The sequence below is a fragment of the Drosophila rhopaloa genome, unplaced genomic scaffold (genome assembly GCF_018152115.1).
Source record: "Drosophila rhopaloa isolate 14029-0021.01 unplaced genomic scaffold, ASM1815211v1 contig_2, whole genome shotgun sequence".
Taxonomy (NCBI): domain Eukaryota; kingdom Metazoa; phylum Arthropoda; class Insecta; order Diptera; family Drosophilidae; genus Drosophila; species Drosophila rhopaloa.
Window position 1 is genome coordinate 12,611,506 of NW_025335083.1, and position 15,519 is coordinate 12,627,024.

General features: G+C 37.3%; 1 protein-coding gene across 1 annotated transcript; it reads left to right on the top strand.

Moving 5' to 3' along the window:
• Positions 1–13,137: 13,137 nt before the first annotated feature.
• LOC108041663 (casein kinase I) lies at positions 13,138–14,622 on the top strand. Its single transcript, XM_017119642.2, has 2 exons — positions 13,138–13,210; positions 13,274–14,622. Exons 1-2 carry the CDS (start codon positions 13,191–13,193, stop codon positions 14,544–14,546), a joined length of 1,293 nt encoding a protein of 430 aa, XP_016975131.2. The 5' UTR covers positions 13,138–13,190; the 3' UTR covers positions 14,547–14,622.
• Positions 14,623–15,519: the final 897 nt, after the last annotated feature.

A 15,519-nucleotide genomic window follows, 5' to 3' on the forward strand; every position in this document is an offset into this window, starting at 1 on the left:
TTCGGAAACAGCTTCAGAGTTTTACATAAAAACACCTAAATGGAATTAATTTACCTTATGCAACTCTCTTAAATTAAAAGTCTGATTTGTTCTCTTTGCAAGTTGAACACTTTATTTCAATTTAATCAAACTCAAAGTAGGTACTCCTTATAGCAGCTCCCAATCAATTCAATCGATTTCCAGGGTACACATAGCAATCATTTCCTTTCTTAAGGGATACAAACCTCATGGACCCAGTCCGGCCCTAATCTTGCGAGTACTCTGCATTGAACAGTTATTAAGTTTTCACAGGCCGAAGAAAAAGAGAAAACCATGTGGCGCAACATAAGCCAAAGCCATAGGATCCCATAGGATTCGGAAGACACAAAGGACCGAGTCGAGTTGCCCGGGGCCAAAAACAAACAGAACGAGAACAGAACGGTGGGCAAACGCCCAAAAGCTCGAGCATTTTATGCATATGCGAAATGGAACGCACACGCCCGACTGCTCAGCGGGTCCTGCCTGTGGAAAGAAGGAGCGGAAAGGAGCCAGGATTGGGATCTGTAAACTGAGAACTAAAACCGGAGACCGGGGAACCGAGCAGCGTGGCAGCCTTCATATTCATGCAAGCAAATTTGCATGCCAAAGCGGTAAGGCCTAAGGAAAAATAACAACAGCAACGACGACTGCAGAAATCCCTCAGGCAGACATGCACACATATGTGTTTGTGTGTGGTTGTGTGCCTGGGTGCAAATATATACACTTAAATAAATTTAAAAAAAATAATAATTCATTATTTTCCATTTTAAAAATCAAAAATATTATAGTTTAAATTGGAAAACCTTTATTATTGTTTGATAACATTCTAATATAAAAAGGACATATATTATAGGGTACCCGTTTTTCGATTTGTACAGGTCTAAGAATACATTTATATCCTTTTATTGTTTGACATAAAAATGATAAAATGGTTATAGTTTTGAATTTTATATTTAGGAGAGCTGAATTTTGTTTGACAATAAAACAAAATTTTTTCAATTTGTTCATATTTTTATCTGTCTGTCAAAAAAAAAGGATACACCTTTTAGTATCCACCCTCACCCAAAATATAAAATGATTGTATCAGAACGAAGCTTAATTTTTAAGTCAAGACTTGATTTGAACGAAATCCTTTCATTTTGGTGTCAGTGTATTTATGCAAGGATATGAGATGCTGACAAGCTCGGGGAAATGCGCAAAAAATATTAGAAGAAGTGAACAAATTGCACGGATGTGTGTTGCAAATGCGTGTGTGTGTGCATTAAACTGTATGCGTGTATGAGTGTGTCCCCATATGTGTAACTAAGAAAAGCTCATGCATAGCACCCATGCCCATTTCACCCATCACCCACTAAGTCCCAGCACTTTGGCAAGCATGCTCATGTTATTTTTACATTTTTATAATCAGTTTGTTTAGTTTTTGCGCTTTGCATTTTTCACAGATTATGTAAGGGTAAAAAATGTTCTATTAAATTAGATTTTTTTTCTTTGTTGTTGTGCACTTAAAGTATGAAGCCCTCCGGAAAAATATTGCAAATTTCCTACTTACCAACTTTGCTGTTCCACCTTCGCTCTTCATTCCTTTGACAACTTAGCTTTGTGGGCGGGGTTGCAGGTGGGGCGAAAAGGGGCGGCGGTGCCACGCCCTTTTCCACCTGGCGTTGTCCTTGCGCGGTCGTAGATTCTCATCCCGTCTTGTCGCCTTGGCAGCTGCACTAAGCCCCATCTAATGCATATTTGTGCGACGGCTTTTGCATGTAGCTGACGTTAAATTAATTTCCGCTAAAGAAATTATAATACCGCTTCATTCTCCTGCTTGGCTGAGCTTATTGGCATTTTTTAGATGCCATCCTCTAAGTTATGCCAGCGATTTAATATATATCGTAGTAGGAAGGTGGCAAAAGCAGGTCCCTTAACTAAAATTTAGATACAGAATCGTTTTCCAGGCGCTTTTTCAATTGTTTAAGTTGGTTAATCTACACAAGCTAGTATGATTAAGTATGATTTTGTCTTTTTTATATTTCCTAATTTATATTATTATCAAATAGACATGGTTTTCTCTAATATATTAAAAAATAAATAAATTCTTTAAACATAATTTCATAAATTAGTTATTTTAATAATTCTTTCGATGTCATTTCACCTCATTCAATCTTCTTGTATGCACCATTTTAACAGAAATAATAATTTTTGTTTATGGTAATTTTGCATGGTAATTTTATGCATGATTTTGAAGTACTGTAAAATGTTAGTTTTAATAATGTTCCTTTGAAAGTTTATTGACATTGATCATTATCTTTTCTTAATTTTTATGTGGCGAAGTTTGAAAATCATTTTAAAACAAATGAAAATTATGATTTATTTAATAGTGTTTCTAACTTAAAAATAAACATTTTAATAGTATTACTTTTTGTTGCTGAAAACGTTTTAAGTTCATATTCAAATTTTTGAAAATAGTGTTTCACAACGTCTGTTTTTCCTATTGTTTTATTTCAATCTATTTTTGCTGCAAATGTGTAATTGAGAACTCGTCAAGTAAATATTATCTTTCAAAAGAAATATTAATTAAAATGTGTTGTATTAGTACTTTAAGATTTGATAACTAAATTAAACATTTTATATCACACACTTATTGTTCACATTGGTCAAAAATGTCATAGTTTACAAAACTATATTTTTTAGTTGGCAATAGTATGAATAGTAAGAAAATTAAAAATGATTTTATATTTTAACACTTCAAGAGGACTTTTAAACTTATTTGGAGGCCTTTTTAAGCACTTTTTGTTTATATTTGCTTTGAGTAATTTGTAGAACTGCGTTCGCTCTTGGCATTCACCGCGTGCCTTATGGTGGAAATACATATAGGCCTACAGTGGATACCAGGAGAAAAACGTACCCAATCAAGAGGAACACTTGGGCTTTACTCATTGCATAACGATGTGGCTGAAGTTCAGGAAATATCCAAGGGCGCGAATATCCTTGACCGAAACGGAACCGCATGAGGTCATCAAACGAAAGTGAAACCGAAAACCGAACCGGTTTGAACTCTCACGTTCTATGTAGTTTATTGTCTTCCGTTTTAACTTTGTTTTGTTTAAACTTTAACGTTGCGGAGGACCCAAAAAGGGAGATCCGCTCGACACCAATGTCGCGATCGAACTGCCCGAATTGGCGAATGCGCTGTGATACAAATACCCTGATACCGGCCAGGTCCTTAAGTACTCACGATCGGGATGCGGTACCCGGCACATTTAGGGGATGATCGGTAACAGGATCACGCTCGATATCCTTTCAGACGAATCACAGGGCTAGAGAGCGATGGAATACGCCGACTCGCTCTCTCCCCGAGTTTAGGCCAGTAATCCGGTTTTGGTTCACTGTGAGTTATCCTGGAGGGCCAGCTGCCAGTGGGTTTCATTCACCGATTGCCTGGCGTATTTGTTATCCTTGCTGATTTTACGATTATGTTCATCTGTGTGCGTATCTGAATCGGAGTCGTGTGTATCCTTTTGCGTTTCGTTTTTTTTTATAGCGCTGGCAATGCACTTTTTATATCCTGTTTATGCGCTCGTCTCCTCATTGAATGCGAACCGTGATTTACTCCTCACCTCCAAAGGTGGCAGCTGTGCATTGGCAAAGGTGATTGAGCCCACGGATCCCGCGATGTCATTATGTTTACAGTCGCATATTGTTGGCTCGCCGTTAAGTAGGTTTTGTCCTGATTGTAATATCTAGATAAAACTAAATTGTTGGGTAGAAAATTAAGCGGAGCTTTAGCTTACGTTACGCAAACAATAATAATATGCCTTTTATAATCTTTTAGCTAGGATCAATTTCAAGAAAAAACCTTTTTTAAACTACAAATTTATTTTTGCATATGCAAATGTATACCGAAGAATAATATGTACATGTTTAATTACTTAATTATATGTTTGATAATTATCTATTTTCTTGCCTGCATAAAACTAAATTTTAACAAACTAAAAATGACCCTTTTACAGAAAGTAAAACAAGTATTATGTTCAGTTGTTAAAAATTTAACACTTGTGTGTTAAAGTTTTCCTACTCACAAATAATGTTTTGATCACTCCATCTAATATGATTTAAATAAGTTTAAAGCTTTTAACCACACTAATCATTTTCTACAACAAAAAATATTATTTTTATTTTTATCTCACATTTATTATTTTATGATATTACAATATGAACAACATCATCTTGGTCTCGAACGATTAATTTGCTTTCCAAACAGTTTTAAAAAACTCAATTATTGAATATTATTATTAGAAGTCTTTCTTTATAATCCATTATATTTTTAATACATGAAATATAAATAAATTCTTTTAAGCTTAAATGGAATAGTTTATTTTATGTACCCATGTATTTTTTTCACTTCATAATAATTCTTATTAACTTCAATAATTGTATTAATTCAGCCATATTAGTCAAATTAGTGCATATTAAAATAGCTACCAAACTATAAATCAAATTGTAATCGCTTTTTCCGATCAATATCCGTTTTTCAAATGCTCTCACACACATAGAAACAGCGAATCAGTCACACAGCCCTAAAGAAATCCTGCCTGCATCTGGAAAATGCACAACAGAGGAAAATCGCACAGCGGGCAGGGGGTGGCTGGAGAAGAAGATGGGGATGGAAAAACAAGCGGCATTGTGTGCATTGTTGTAATGCAGCAGCTGATCGGCAAACAGCAGAATAAGGCAAGCTGAATAGGCCGTAAAGAAAACGGTGGCCCAACCCATGAACATGGACCCGTGGCCCGTGACACATATACACAAAGGACAATATAGGGTGAGGGAAAATCTGCCCCTGAGCGTTTTCCTGCATCGCATTTGGCGCCCAAAGCGGCAACAATGAAAATTGCATGCAATCAGCTGTGGAAAGTGCCTGCCAGCTGCCTTCGTGCCGATGAATGGAAAATAGAACAGCTGACAAACTCCCAGCAGTCTTGGCATTGTATTGATTTTTTCCTATGTCATCGCTGTAGCTATTTAAATTTTGCTTCGTCCATACTTTTTTGATGGCTATTTATCGATTGCCAGCCGCCCTAGAGTTCGCTTCATTGGGCAACAAAGATACAAAAATAAAATCTGCATATTTAATGGTTACACTCCAGGGCGGCAGAGGATGCTATTACATTGTAAAAAGGATTGTATTATATTTTGAAGCTGTGCGAGTATTACATATCCTACGAAAAATTAAAACTCGTATATTTTGATTAAATATAGAATGCATTTTTGGGTTATACAAAACTTTGTTAATGGGTGAAGTATCATATCTGATAATGTGTGTTTATATATTTAGAAAATATTGAAAATTAATATACAAAATTTCCTAAATGTTGTTATCCTCCTTTCAGTTAATACTTTAATTTACTTTAGTTTAATTTTTTTTTGGAAAATCTAGATAAATTTTACACGGAAACATAATTTTTTCAAATCCATTTAAATGGATATTTGGAATTGAAAAATAAATAAGTTATTATAGTATTGTTTTCCTTAGAAATATTATATTTATTATTTAATTGTATTGTTATTATGCATTTAACCAAAAATCAATTTTGTCAATTCACATTTGTTAAATTGAAAAAAACCTTTTAAAAGTGAAAGTTGTAAAATATTATGGTTTAAGGAAAATAAGAAAGTGGAAAGCCTAATATGCTTCGCTAACTGGGCTTTTATGACAGACATTTTATAAAGCGGTCTCCCCTGGCTGCCCCACTGTCATTCTATTTCAATGCCTTACAATTAGCCGTCTTTGTTGTAGTTGTTGCTGACATCGTCGCTGTCGCATTGCCGCCATACGAGCACTTATGCATGATTTTAATGTCAATGGTTTCGCTTCTGCTTTGCGTCCTCTTCTGGCTTTTATTGCCTCAGACAGGAGCAGGACACCCATAGGAGCAATGACTAAAAGGAAAGGATATTCACATGTAAGGCAGCTTGTTTGCTAAGCAAAGAAGATGAAAGTGTTAGAGGTCATAGCACTTTTTTTACAGATTTTTTTCTTGGCTTTATTTCAAGCAATTCAGGGAGTGTAAATATTTGCCTAACTTAGTTCATGTTAGGTTTTAAATGCAGCAAGCGATAGGTTAAAGTTCGGTAGAAAGGATAGGTTTAAAAAAATAATACGCTTTCGTAAAATTAATTGCAAGCAATTCACACTAATTTACTTTTCAATTTGTTTTCAATCGACAATTAAGAAGCTCATTAAAAGAATAAGATTTATCAACTAATCATATTCTTTTTATAAACAACTTTTGAAAGAATATTGAGGAATAAAAATAATTTTTAGAATTAGGCCATATTAAATAAATAATTAAACGAGTTTATTATTTTAACATAACAATTATAACTTTAATATCTAAGTATGAATACTATATCCCAATAAATTACTATATTTTTTCCATATCTTCCATTTTGTTCTTCTTTCAGTTCAGCTCAAATATTCCGCTTAAAATATAAAAAACAATCGGAACCACCCTTTTCAAGTCTTTAAGCTCACCAAATGAGAAAACACAGCAGGGAAAATCTTGAACAATTTTTTGCTAAAAGCGAACCGAATAAAACTATTTTTTACCTGACAAAAAGTGCATAAAAGCCATTTGCTGTACGTGCACAAAGCTAAGTCCTAACAAGTGTAGACAACCAAAAACGAATCGGACAAAAAAGCAACGCGAATGAACCCGTGATGGCGAGGCACTCATAAAAAACAAGCTCCCAGGACAGAAAAGGGGCTGAATAACGTGCAAAAAACGCAGCCAACAAATTTTTACGCCAGCCGAGCGTAAGAGATAACGAAGACCCGACTGAATCAAGTTGTTTGTGTGCGCGGCATAATAAAACACGGGCATCTCGCATTTTATGCAAAGCACGTTTCACTCTTCTTTTTTTTTTGTGCCAAGAAAAAAGTTCTTTAGTTTGAAAAACGAAGGCTAGGAGACACATAAAAATGTAATATCCTTCCGCTTGCACACTTCGCTAAGCTTAACCTGCCATAAATAATTGCATATGCTTGGAACACAAAACTAAAAGTCATTGTTAAACAGAGACTTCTATAAGAATATGTACATTTAAAATTTATTAATTGTCGTAATATTGTATTATATTTACATTACAAAAAACTGTGATTTGAAAAATTTTAAAATAATTGGTTTACATTTAAAAACATTTTGTTAAATAAATTAAAATCATAAAAAAATGAAAACAAGAAACTCATATTCTTCATTCCCTACTCTCCATTAAACTCAATTATTTATATACAGCAAAATTTGTTTATATATAAAAAAATTGACCCTAATTTTATAAATCAAATCTATATTTAATGGTTGTTAAATAGGCTACTCAAAATCATTTTCAAGTCGATATAAAGAAACTGTATTATTTTATAATTCTGGAGAGAAAAAAATTTGTCTGGATAATTTGCTTTTTACAAACTTCAGACATTTCTGTAAGCCATATTTTTTCACAGTGCAGACTTCGCGAAAAGAGAAGTTCCTACTACAAATCATCGACAGTCGGCGGGCACCCAAAACCCATCCATCCGTCCATCAGAGCTCAGAGCTCGTCAGAAATTCGCGTTGCGAGAAAAAAGTTTTTTGGGTGCGGTCCTTGACATCGCGTACGACGCATGACACTCGCTTGAGTGTGTCGGTGTGTGTGTGTTTGTGTGTGTGTGTAGGTCTGTGGGTGTGTGTTTTTGCGAGGATAGCCAGCATCCTGCGAGTGCTTGAGATTCGCAGGGTTGCCTGCCGTTTGTGGCTTCTCGTTTCGAATTCACGATGAACTCGATTTTACGACAGGCTGCCCGTCCACCACATCCACCACCACCTCCCCCATCGCGCCCTCCTTTTCCTCGAAGAAGAACTCGGCGTTGCCGATGTCCTGTGCTGTCCTTGCTGGCCCTGCAGTTGCCGTAGTTTCAACACACGCCCACACAGGCCCTGGCTAAGGAATATTTGATGAGTTGTACAAATTCAGCTCGTTGAAACTTTTCTGTTTGCACTTCTTCGTTCCTGTTCTCCCTTGGTCGTATACTTGATTCCTTTTCCCAGTCTTTGAGACAACATTTGATTTGTAATTTCAGCAGCAAATTGGGTTTGCTCAACTAACTTTTTTCTTTAGGTCATTAGAGATCTCTATTCCCTGGAATCCTAATTTTATTATATAAGTTTTGGGTATTCTACGGGAATACATAATATACCCACATTAAGTATTACTTTTCAGACCATTTTGAATCATACGTTAGCAATGATTTTAAATTATTTAACCTTTAAATTTTTAAATTCATTTATTACTAATACCCAATGCCTTCCTAGCAACTAGACTTTTGATTTTATTTACAGACAATAATGTATAACTCAAAAAAATTTTATTAAAGCTTTTAAAATAACCCCAAATTAAAATCTAATCACAAATAGTAGGTGTGTCTATTATATAAAGAATTTTTCATACTCACTCTATACATTAAATGTTGTCATCATAGTTCTTTATCGTGGTTAAAGTGACTGTTTTATTTATTATTTTACTTTGGACAATAACAACAACGACAATAACGAAAATGACATTGACATTAAAGAACACATCAAAAATTTGCATGACATATAGAAGACGTATATTCCATTACAACATCAAGTACATACCCATGGAAATATTTTACATAACGCGCACATTGTCGAGAACGGTATTAAAATCAATTACTGATTTAATCATTTAGGAGAGAGCTCTTGGCCATTTCCATTTGGCATTGGGCCTTGACACTTTTATATGATTTTATGTTTAATTTTTGGCACAGCGTTTATCACTTTTCGTTTCATTTAATTCTATATATTTATTTTAGGAAGGTTTAAAAAATAGTGTGGCTGTCGAAATGAGAGTTTCGTCTTTGTTTGATTGTCGGGTGAGGCGATTGTAATTTGTAGTTTATATTACGGTCTTTGTCTGAATGAAGCTTTTCTCTGGTCAGTCTCCTCTGTCAGTGTGAGTCTTGGCGTTTGGGTGTTAGATGGTCGCCGTTCAGTAGTGTAGGAAGTCCTGGCAGGACTCTGTCTCAGTCTCAGCCTGAGCTTCAGATTCAGCGTTCTTCTCAGCTGAGCGGGCTTTACGTGTAAGCGCAGCACCAAGCGCACTAGTTGACGCCTAAACGTCTACTACGAAATGCGTTTGTTGTAGCGAACCCCAATTTCGAAAAATTCCAAATGGCGGCACCATCACACTCACACTGTTACCCACACACTTGCAGCCCCACGCACACAGGCACATCCTGCGAGCAGAGCAGAGCAGCAGCTGCGCAGCAGCATCCACGGTTCTCAGCCTCAGTTTCACTTCGCTGCTGCTGGTGATTTATGTACAAAATGGCAAACGGCAAAAACAAAATAATACAAAATACGCTCACAGCATCCTGCTCACACACACACAAGCTCACAGTCACATACTCACCGACTAACACATATGAAAAACACACAGTGTACTGCTGCCGCCGTCGACTTAATCCCAATAGTGTCCTGCTCTGAGGGGTGGTGGCAAGCTCACCCATCCTGTGGGCCTCGTCCTGAACCCGGTCCGCTTTATTACATAGATATATACTTATATACTCCGCCTGATGCTGCCCTTATCGGTGTGTGTGTCAGTATCTGTGTGAGGCTTGCATATACACAAGCAGACTGTTGCTGCCGGCTTTCCATTTGAGTGGAAGCTTCCTTCAAACGAGACTCACTCACTGATTCGAGTGAAAGATTTTATAGAGAACTCAATGGGTGGTCGATTTGATGATTTTTTTACGATTTTTGATAGCCGACTGAAATAGATTTAATGGATTTTAGCAACACTCAAATTGGTTAAGTGTTAGGATCGAAAGTTTACGTTACTTTTATTGACTTAAAAGTAATAATAAATAGCAATTGATCTTAATTTAAAGTTTGGGCACATAACAAAAATACTATATATTAATTTTGATAACATTTATTAAATTTTTTTTTGAAAATATGACCTCAACATTATTAGTTAGTTAAAAAAATTGTTTTATTCTGTATTATGTGAAACCCATTTAAGGGTTGACAAAAATGGATTTAAAAAATATTATTAAATTCAAACCTCTTCATTAAAATATCCTTTTATCCTTCCATGTTAAATTTTAAAACCCAGTTAAGTGTATTTCAGCCTCTCCAAAACCGCAGCTTAAGCAACAAACTTTGGCGCAAAGCTTAGCCCAACAAGCACTCAAAAAGGAGCGCTCTATCTATACACATTCACCAGCCGGGATGAAGCTGGAGGAAAGTTTCTCTGGCTTTTACCTACAAACATCAAGGTGAGAGAAAACTCTGCCAACAGAGATAACAGGGGCAACAGCAGCATACAAAACAGCAGCAACAGCAAAAGCAATGGCAAATGCAAAAGCTACGGGAGCAGCATAATAAAAATCCATTTTTATAGTCCCGACAGAGTCTGTTGCCTGTGGGACGCACCACAGGAAAACCAACCCCACTTCTCGGATGAAAAAAAAAACAGATTTTCTGGGAGGACGAAATGTACAATTGTACATATCAAACTCTCTCTAGTCTTTTTGTGTGTGAGTGTTGTTTGCGTACTACGTTTGGTACAGTCGCTGCCAGCAGCAGCAGCAGCGGCAGCAACATTGACTGCTGCGTCAACTGCGACTGCGACGGCAACTGCGACTGCGGCAGCGACGCAAACGGCAGCAATAATGTCCGTCCAATCTGCCCAGACGAACAGACTTTTGACTGTGCGGGGTAACCACTTTTTTGTGCTTCACATTGCCCAGGAATCGTGATGTTGTTGCTGATGGTGCTGCTGTTGCTGTTGTTGCTGATGCTGTTGTTGTTGGTATTGCTGTTGCCCTTGTTTGATTGCTAGCAAACAGGGTGTTTTTGTGGGACTAAAAACCCAGAGAGGAGCTTATGAATTATGTATATTTTATAATCTTTATATATCACTGAATTTATATTTTTTATCGATTTATTTGTAATAATGTGTTTTTTTTTTAACATGTTATTTCATAATTACAATTTTTTTTGATTACCTATTATAAACCCCAATAAAAAACACCATTTTTTAATATTAATACATTTTTCCTGAAGAAAATTACAAACAAACGAAAGTGCACCACCAAATGGATACCCTAAGAAATACCCGGACACCCAGTATTTTTCTATATTTAAGTTGAACAAGTGTGTAAGCACATAAACAGTGAAATGGAATTAAGTTTGCATAGCAAAAGAAAATAAACTGCTAAAATTATAATAACACAACGAGCGGCGGACGGGGATGACAAAAAAAATGGAAACTAGTGTAAAACGGCAACAACAGAAACAGCACAATAACACACCAAATTACACACACCCACTCACCAACACACACACACACCTTGACTATCAAACACGGACAGGCGACAAGGCTGAAAGAAACAAAACAGGAAAAAAGAGAAAACTTGGTATGTAATTTATAATATCCTTTGTCCTCAGCCGGCTTTTGTGCGCTATGTTTTTGGAAAAGTGAAAATGTGTCTGCGTGTGTGTATAGTTTCGGTTCTGTGAGTGTGAGTGAGCTTTGTTTGTGTGAGTCAAATACTTTGGCCCAAACACACAGACACAGTTACTGATGCAACGACTTTGCAGTGTCCCTTGCATTACTTTTAGCGTTGCTTTTTCGCCGCTTGTCGTTTGTGCTGGGCAAATAGTTAAAACTAAAATAAATTTAGTTGTTGTGAGCGAGAGCTAACGCACACAGACACACACTCCCAAATAAGACAGACAAAAGATAGCGCGCGACGCCATCTTTGCGCTGTTGCCTTTGCCCCGCGCTGATAAGTATGCTATGCTTGTTGGGCTGCTCCCAGGCTCTTGCACTGGGAGAAAAACTTCTAACTTAAAAATTTCAAACCTTTTTTACAGAAACTGTTTGCGAATTTAGTTTAATAGAGCATAAAGAAAAATTTTTAAAATTTTTAATAATTTAATTCTTTTGCTATTGCTAAAATTCTAAAATCAATTTGTAAAAAAATTAAAATTAACTAAAAAAAAAAAATTGTTTGTGGTTTTGGCTTAAAAATATATATATATGCTTAGATAAATGCTTAAATAAAATACTTTTTTCTTGCCTACTTTTTTCCGATGACTTAAATTTTAATTTAATTTTTGTCAGTGTTCTTTAGCTGCTTCTCCGCCCGCTGCACGAAATCTCATTATATTTGTTTTATTTTATTTGCTGCCACGTCTTCGTCGTTTACAGCAGCTTCTTGCTACTTGTGCTGCTTCGTTTTGGCTTTTATGTCTATTTCCTACGGTTTTGGGCAAAAGTACTTTGGTGTGCACATAACTAACTTCTCTGGCCATTCCGCCCAATCCCGTTTCCTCATCTAGCGACATCAGACCCACAACACCCGCTCCTTCTTGAAGATTCCCTGTATTGTCATCTACTTACTTACTACTTAATGCGTGCTTAGTTATTGTTTTAGTGTGGCCTTTTGTCTCGAAATTATTAACAATGGACGTTGCCAAGTGAAAGGTGCTTCTGCCTTTGGGACGAAATGGAATGGGTTGAGCTGAGTTGGTGGGAGGAGCATAAGAGCAGCGGTAATAGCATTTAATGCACCTGCCCAAATACACAGACACACCTGCATTTAAGATGCTTTGTTCTGCCCGGCCATTGTCTTCACTCACACGGATACAAGCCCACCCACACAACTACACACAAACTCTTCAGAGACATCATCATAATCATCATTATTATCATCATCAGGGGCATGATTATGTTGATTGTAAGCGGCTTTATAAATGCTTCATTCTGCGCGTGTTTGTTCATTATTTATTTACTTTTAGTAGCGCTTAATTTTCACTCTCTGCCAGCGCACTTTTACCACTTCCATATTTCTTTCTCTCCGCAAAATGATAAGCTAATGATCTAATTTCATATTTACATCCAGCTTATTTCCATCATAATGGTAAGGCATTAAATTATTGCATTTTTCATTGCCCTCTCTTAATATTTAATTTCTGTTTTCAGCTGTTAAATGGTTGATATTTTTTGGTAAAGTTTCTATTTGCTTACATGTTTGCATATAGCTTTTAATATTAAGTCAGAGTCGGAATTCTAGGGAACAGGAAGTAACGTCAGTACGCTACGAACAGTTTTTGATGAACACATCCTGTCCGAGGTAATACAAAAAACAAAATGCGTAGAACGTCAAAATCCGGCTAAATAGTACAGTCCCCTATAGAAAATTAGAAAAAAAAGTGAGTGCTTCGCCAGTCCTACGAATACCCAGTGGGAAACCACCCCCTCGAATTCCGATTGGGAAGAAATTAATTCAGGAATCCACGATGACCCAAAAGCCGATATCCACTGGTTGCAACTCATCGCTAAATCTGGAGAACCTGCTAATCGGCGGCAAGTATAGGGTGATGAAACCAATAGGATCCGGATCTTTCGGCGATATATACCTCGGACTGAGCATAAAGGATGGTTCCGAGGTGGCCATCAAAGTGGAGCCGAACGACGCCAAGTATCCGCAACTGATGTACGAGGCCAAGGTGTACGAAAAGTTGATCAGCAGTCCGGGATTTCCACAACTACTGCACTTTGGCTGCGAGAAGAACTTCAATGCCATGGTTATAGAGCTGCTCGGTCCTTCCCTGGAGGAGCTCTTCAATCTCTGCAAGCGTCGATTCTCCCTGAAGACCGTCATCATGCTGACCGACCAATTGCTGATGCGACTGGAGTGCGTCCATGACCGCGGCTTCATACATCGCGATATAAAACCCGATAACTTCCTGATGGGTCTGGGCAACCACAGCAACAAGCTGTACCTCATCGATTTTGGCCTATCCAAGAGGTACAAGGACATGGACTCGGAGACCCATATCCCCTATCGCAAGGATCGCAATCTCACGGGCACCGTTCGCTACGCCTCGATAAATGCCCAGATGGGAGTGGAGCAATCCCGCCGGGATGACTTGGAGTCCTTGTGCTATTGCGTTATGTATTTCAATCTGGGAAAGTTGCCCTGGCAGGGTATTACGGCCGCCAATAAGAAGCAGAAGTATGAGAAGATACTGGAGAAGAAGAACAGCGTTTCGATTGGGGAGCTCTGCAAAGGATTTCCTTCCGAGTTTTCGCTGCTAATGAACCTCGTCCGCAATCTTCGCTTCAAGGAGCCACCGGATTACGTATATATGCGCCAGCTCTTCCGCATTCTCTTGCGATCGCTGAACCATCAGTACGACTACATATACGATTGGACCCAGTTACAGCAACAGCAAAAGGATCGTTTGCGCCGTGACAGGCAGCGGGAACGGGAACGGGAGCTGGATCGGAATTGGGACCGGGATCGTGAGCGTCAGCGGGAAAAGGACCAGCCGAGGGAGCGGGACAGAGATCGGGAACAGGATCGCCGGCTTAAAACGTCCACTCAGCAGGTGGATCGCTCCTACGGCCACCTATCGAGCAGATACGATCGCATCGGCGATGGGTCCATCAGCAAACGAAAGTAGTACCACAACAACTCCTTGTATCATATATCAAAATTAGTTCCATTTAAAAGTTATGTGTTTCACGTTGGGGCCTTCATTTTTGTGGTTTTATTTCGCAAACGGAACTTTAACCTCCAAATGAGCTCTTAACAGCAATGTAGCCAAGGAGACACTCTTATCAAAGTTCTTTAAAAATCAAATGTTTGGACAAATATTTTTTAATTCGTTTACGCATACTTGGCATACTTTAAATTTATATTAAATTTGATTACATGTTTTAAATATCTTTTAACCTACTGGTTGCACTAGTTTTAAATCTAAAATATATGTTTTATATACATTTTGTTTAAGAAATTAGTGTTTCCTTGCAGTACCCATTTTATTTATTTATGCTCTTATATCAAACCTCTGGCCTTTGTGGAGAATAAGCTAATTTCGTGTTTAAACTAAAAAAAAACGACATGGTTCCTTAGTTAAAAATATGCTTTACAATGAGAAAGAGATTTGTGAAGTCCCATGAAATTACTATATCTAAAAGAAAATTTTTGGCAGCTGTACGGAATAATTTTTAAATGTTTTTCTGTTTCTAAAATCCAAGTTGTATAGAATTTTTGGTTGATCTTAAAGTTTTCAATATATTTGCCAACTGTAATAAAAAAAGGAAAATTCTCTTTCTCCGTTAAGTGATTTTTCTATTAATCGTGAACCTAATTATGTGACAATCAACGCTTTACAAAATAATCCCTAGACACTCGAGTCAATTGAATAGTTTATGTATAAGTTCGGTCCCCGAGGAAGGAGGCACTCTAAGTTTTCCATTTAGAAACCAAACCCGCGGGCGGGGCTCTGGCAACTTAATAAACTGTCAAATTGTCATGTAAACGGGACAAAGCTGCCAACCGAAAGTTTTTTACCTCTCAGACAAGCTGGCCCAGAAGGAGGTGGGTTTATTTACGCTACTTATTTATTGAGTGGCGGACAGAACAGTGGGCAA

What these genes read in the sequence shown, in the direction of transcription:
- LOC108041663 (XM_017119642.2), top strand. Translation starts at nt 13,191, where the DNA reads ATGAACACATCCTGTCCGAG. An exon ending in ATGAACACATCCTGTCCGAG is followed by an intron (nt 13,211 to 13,273) that starts GTAATACAAAAA and finishes AGTCCCCTATAG; the next exon opens with AAAATTAGAAAAAAAAGTGA.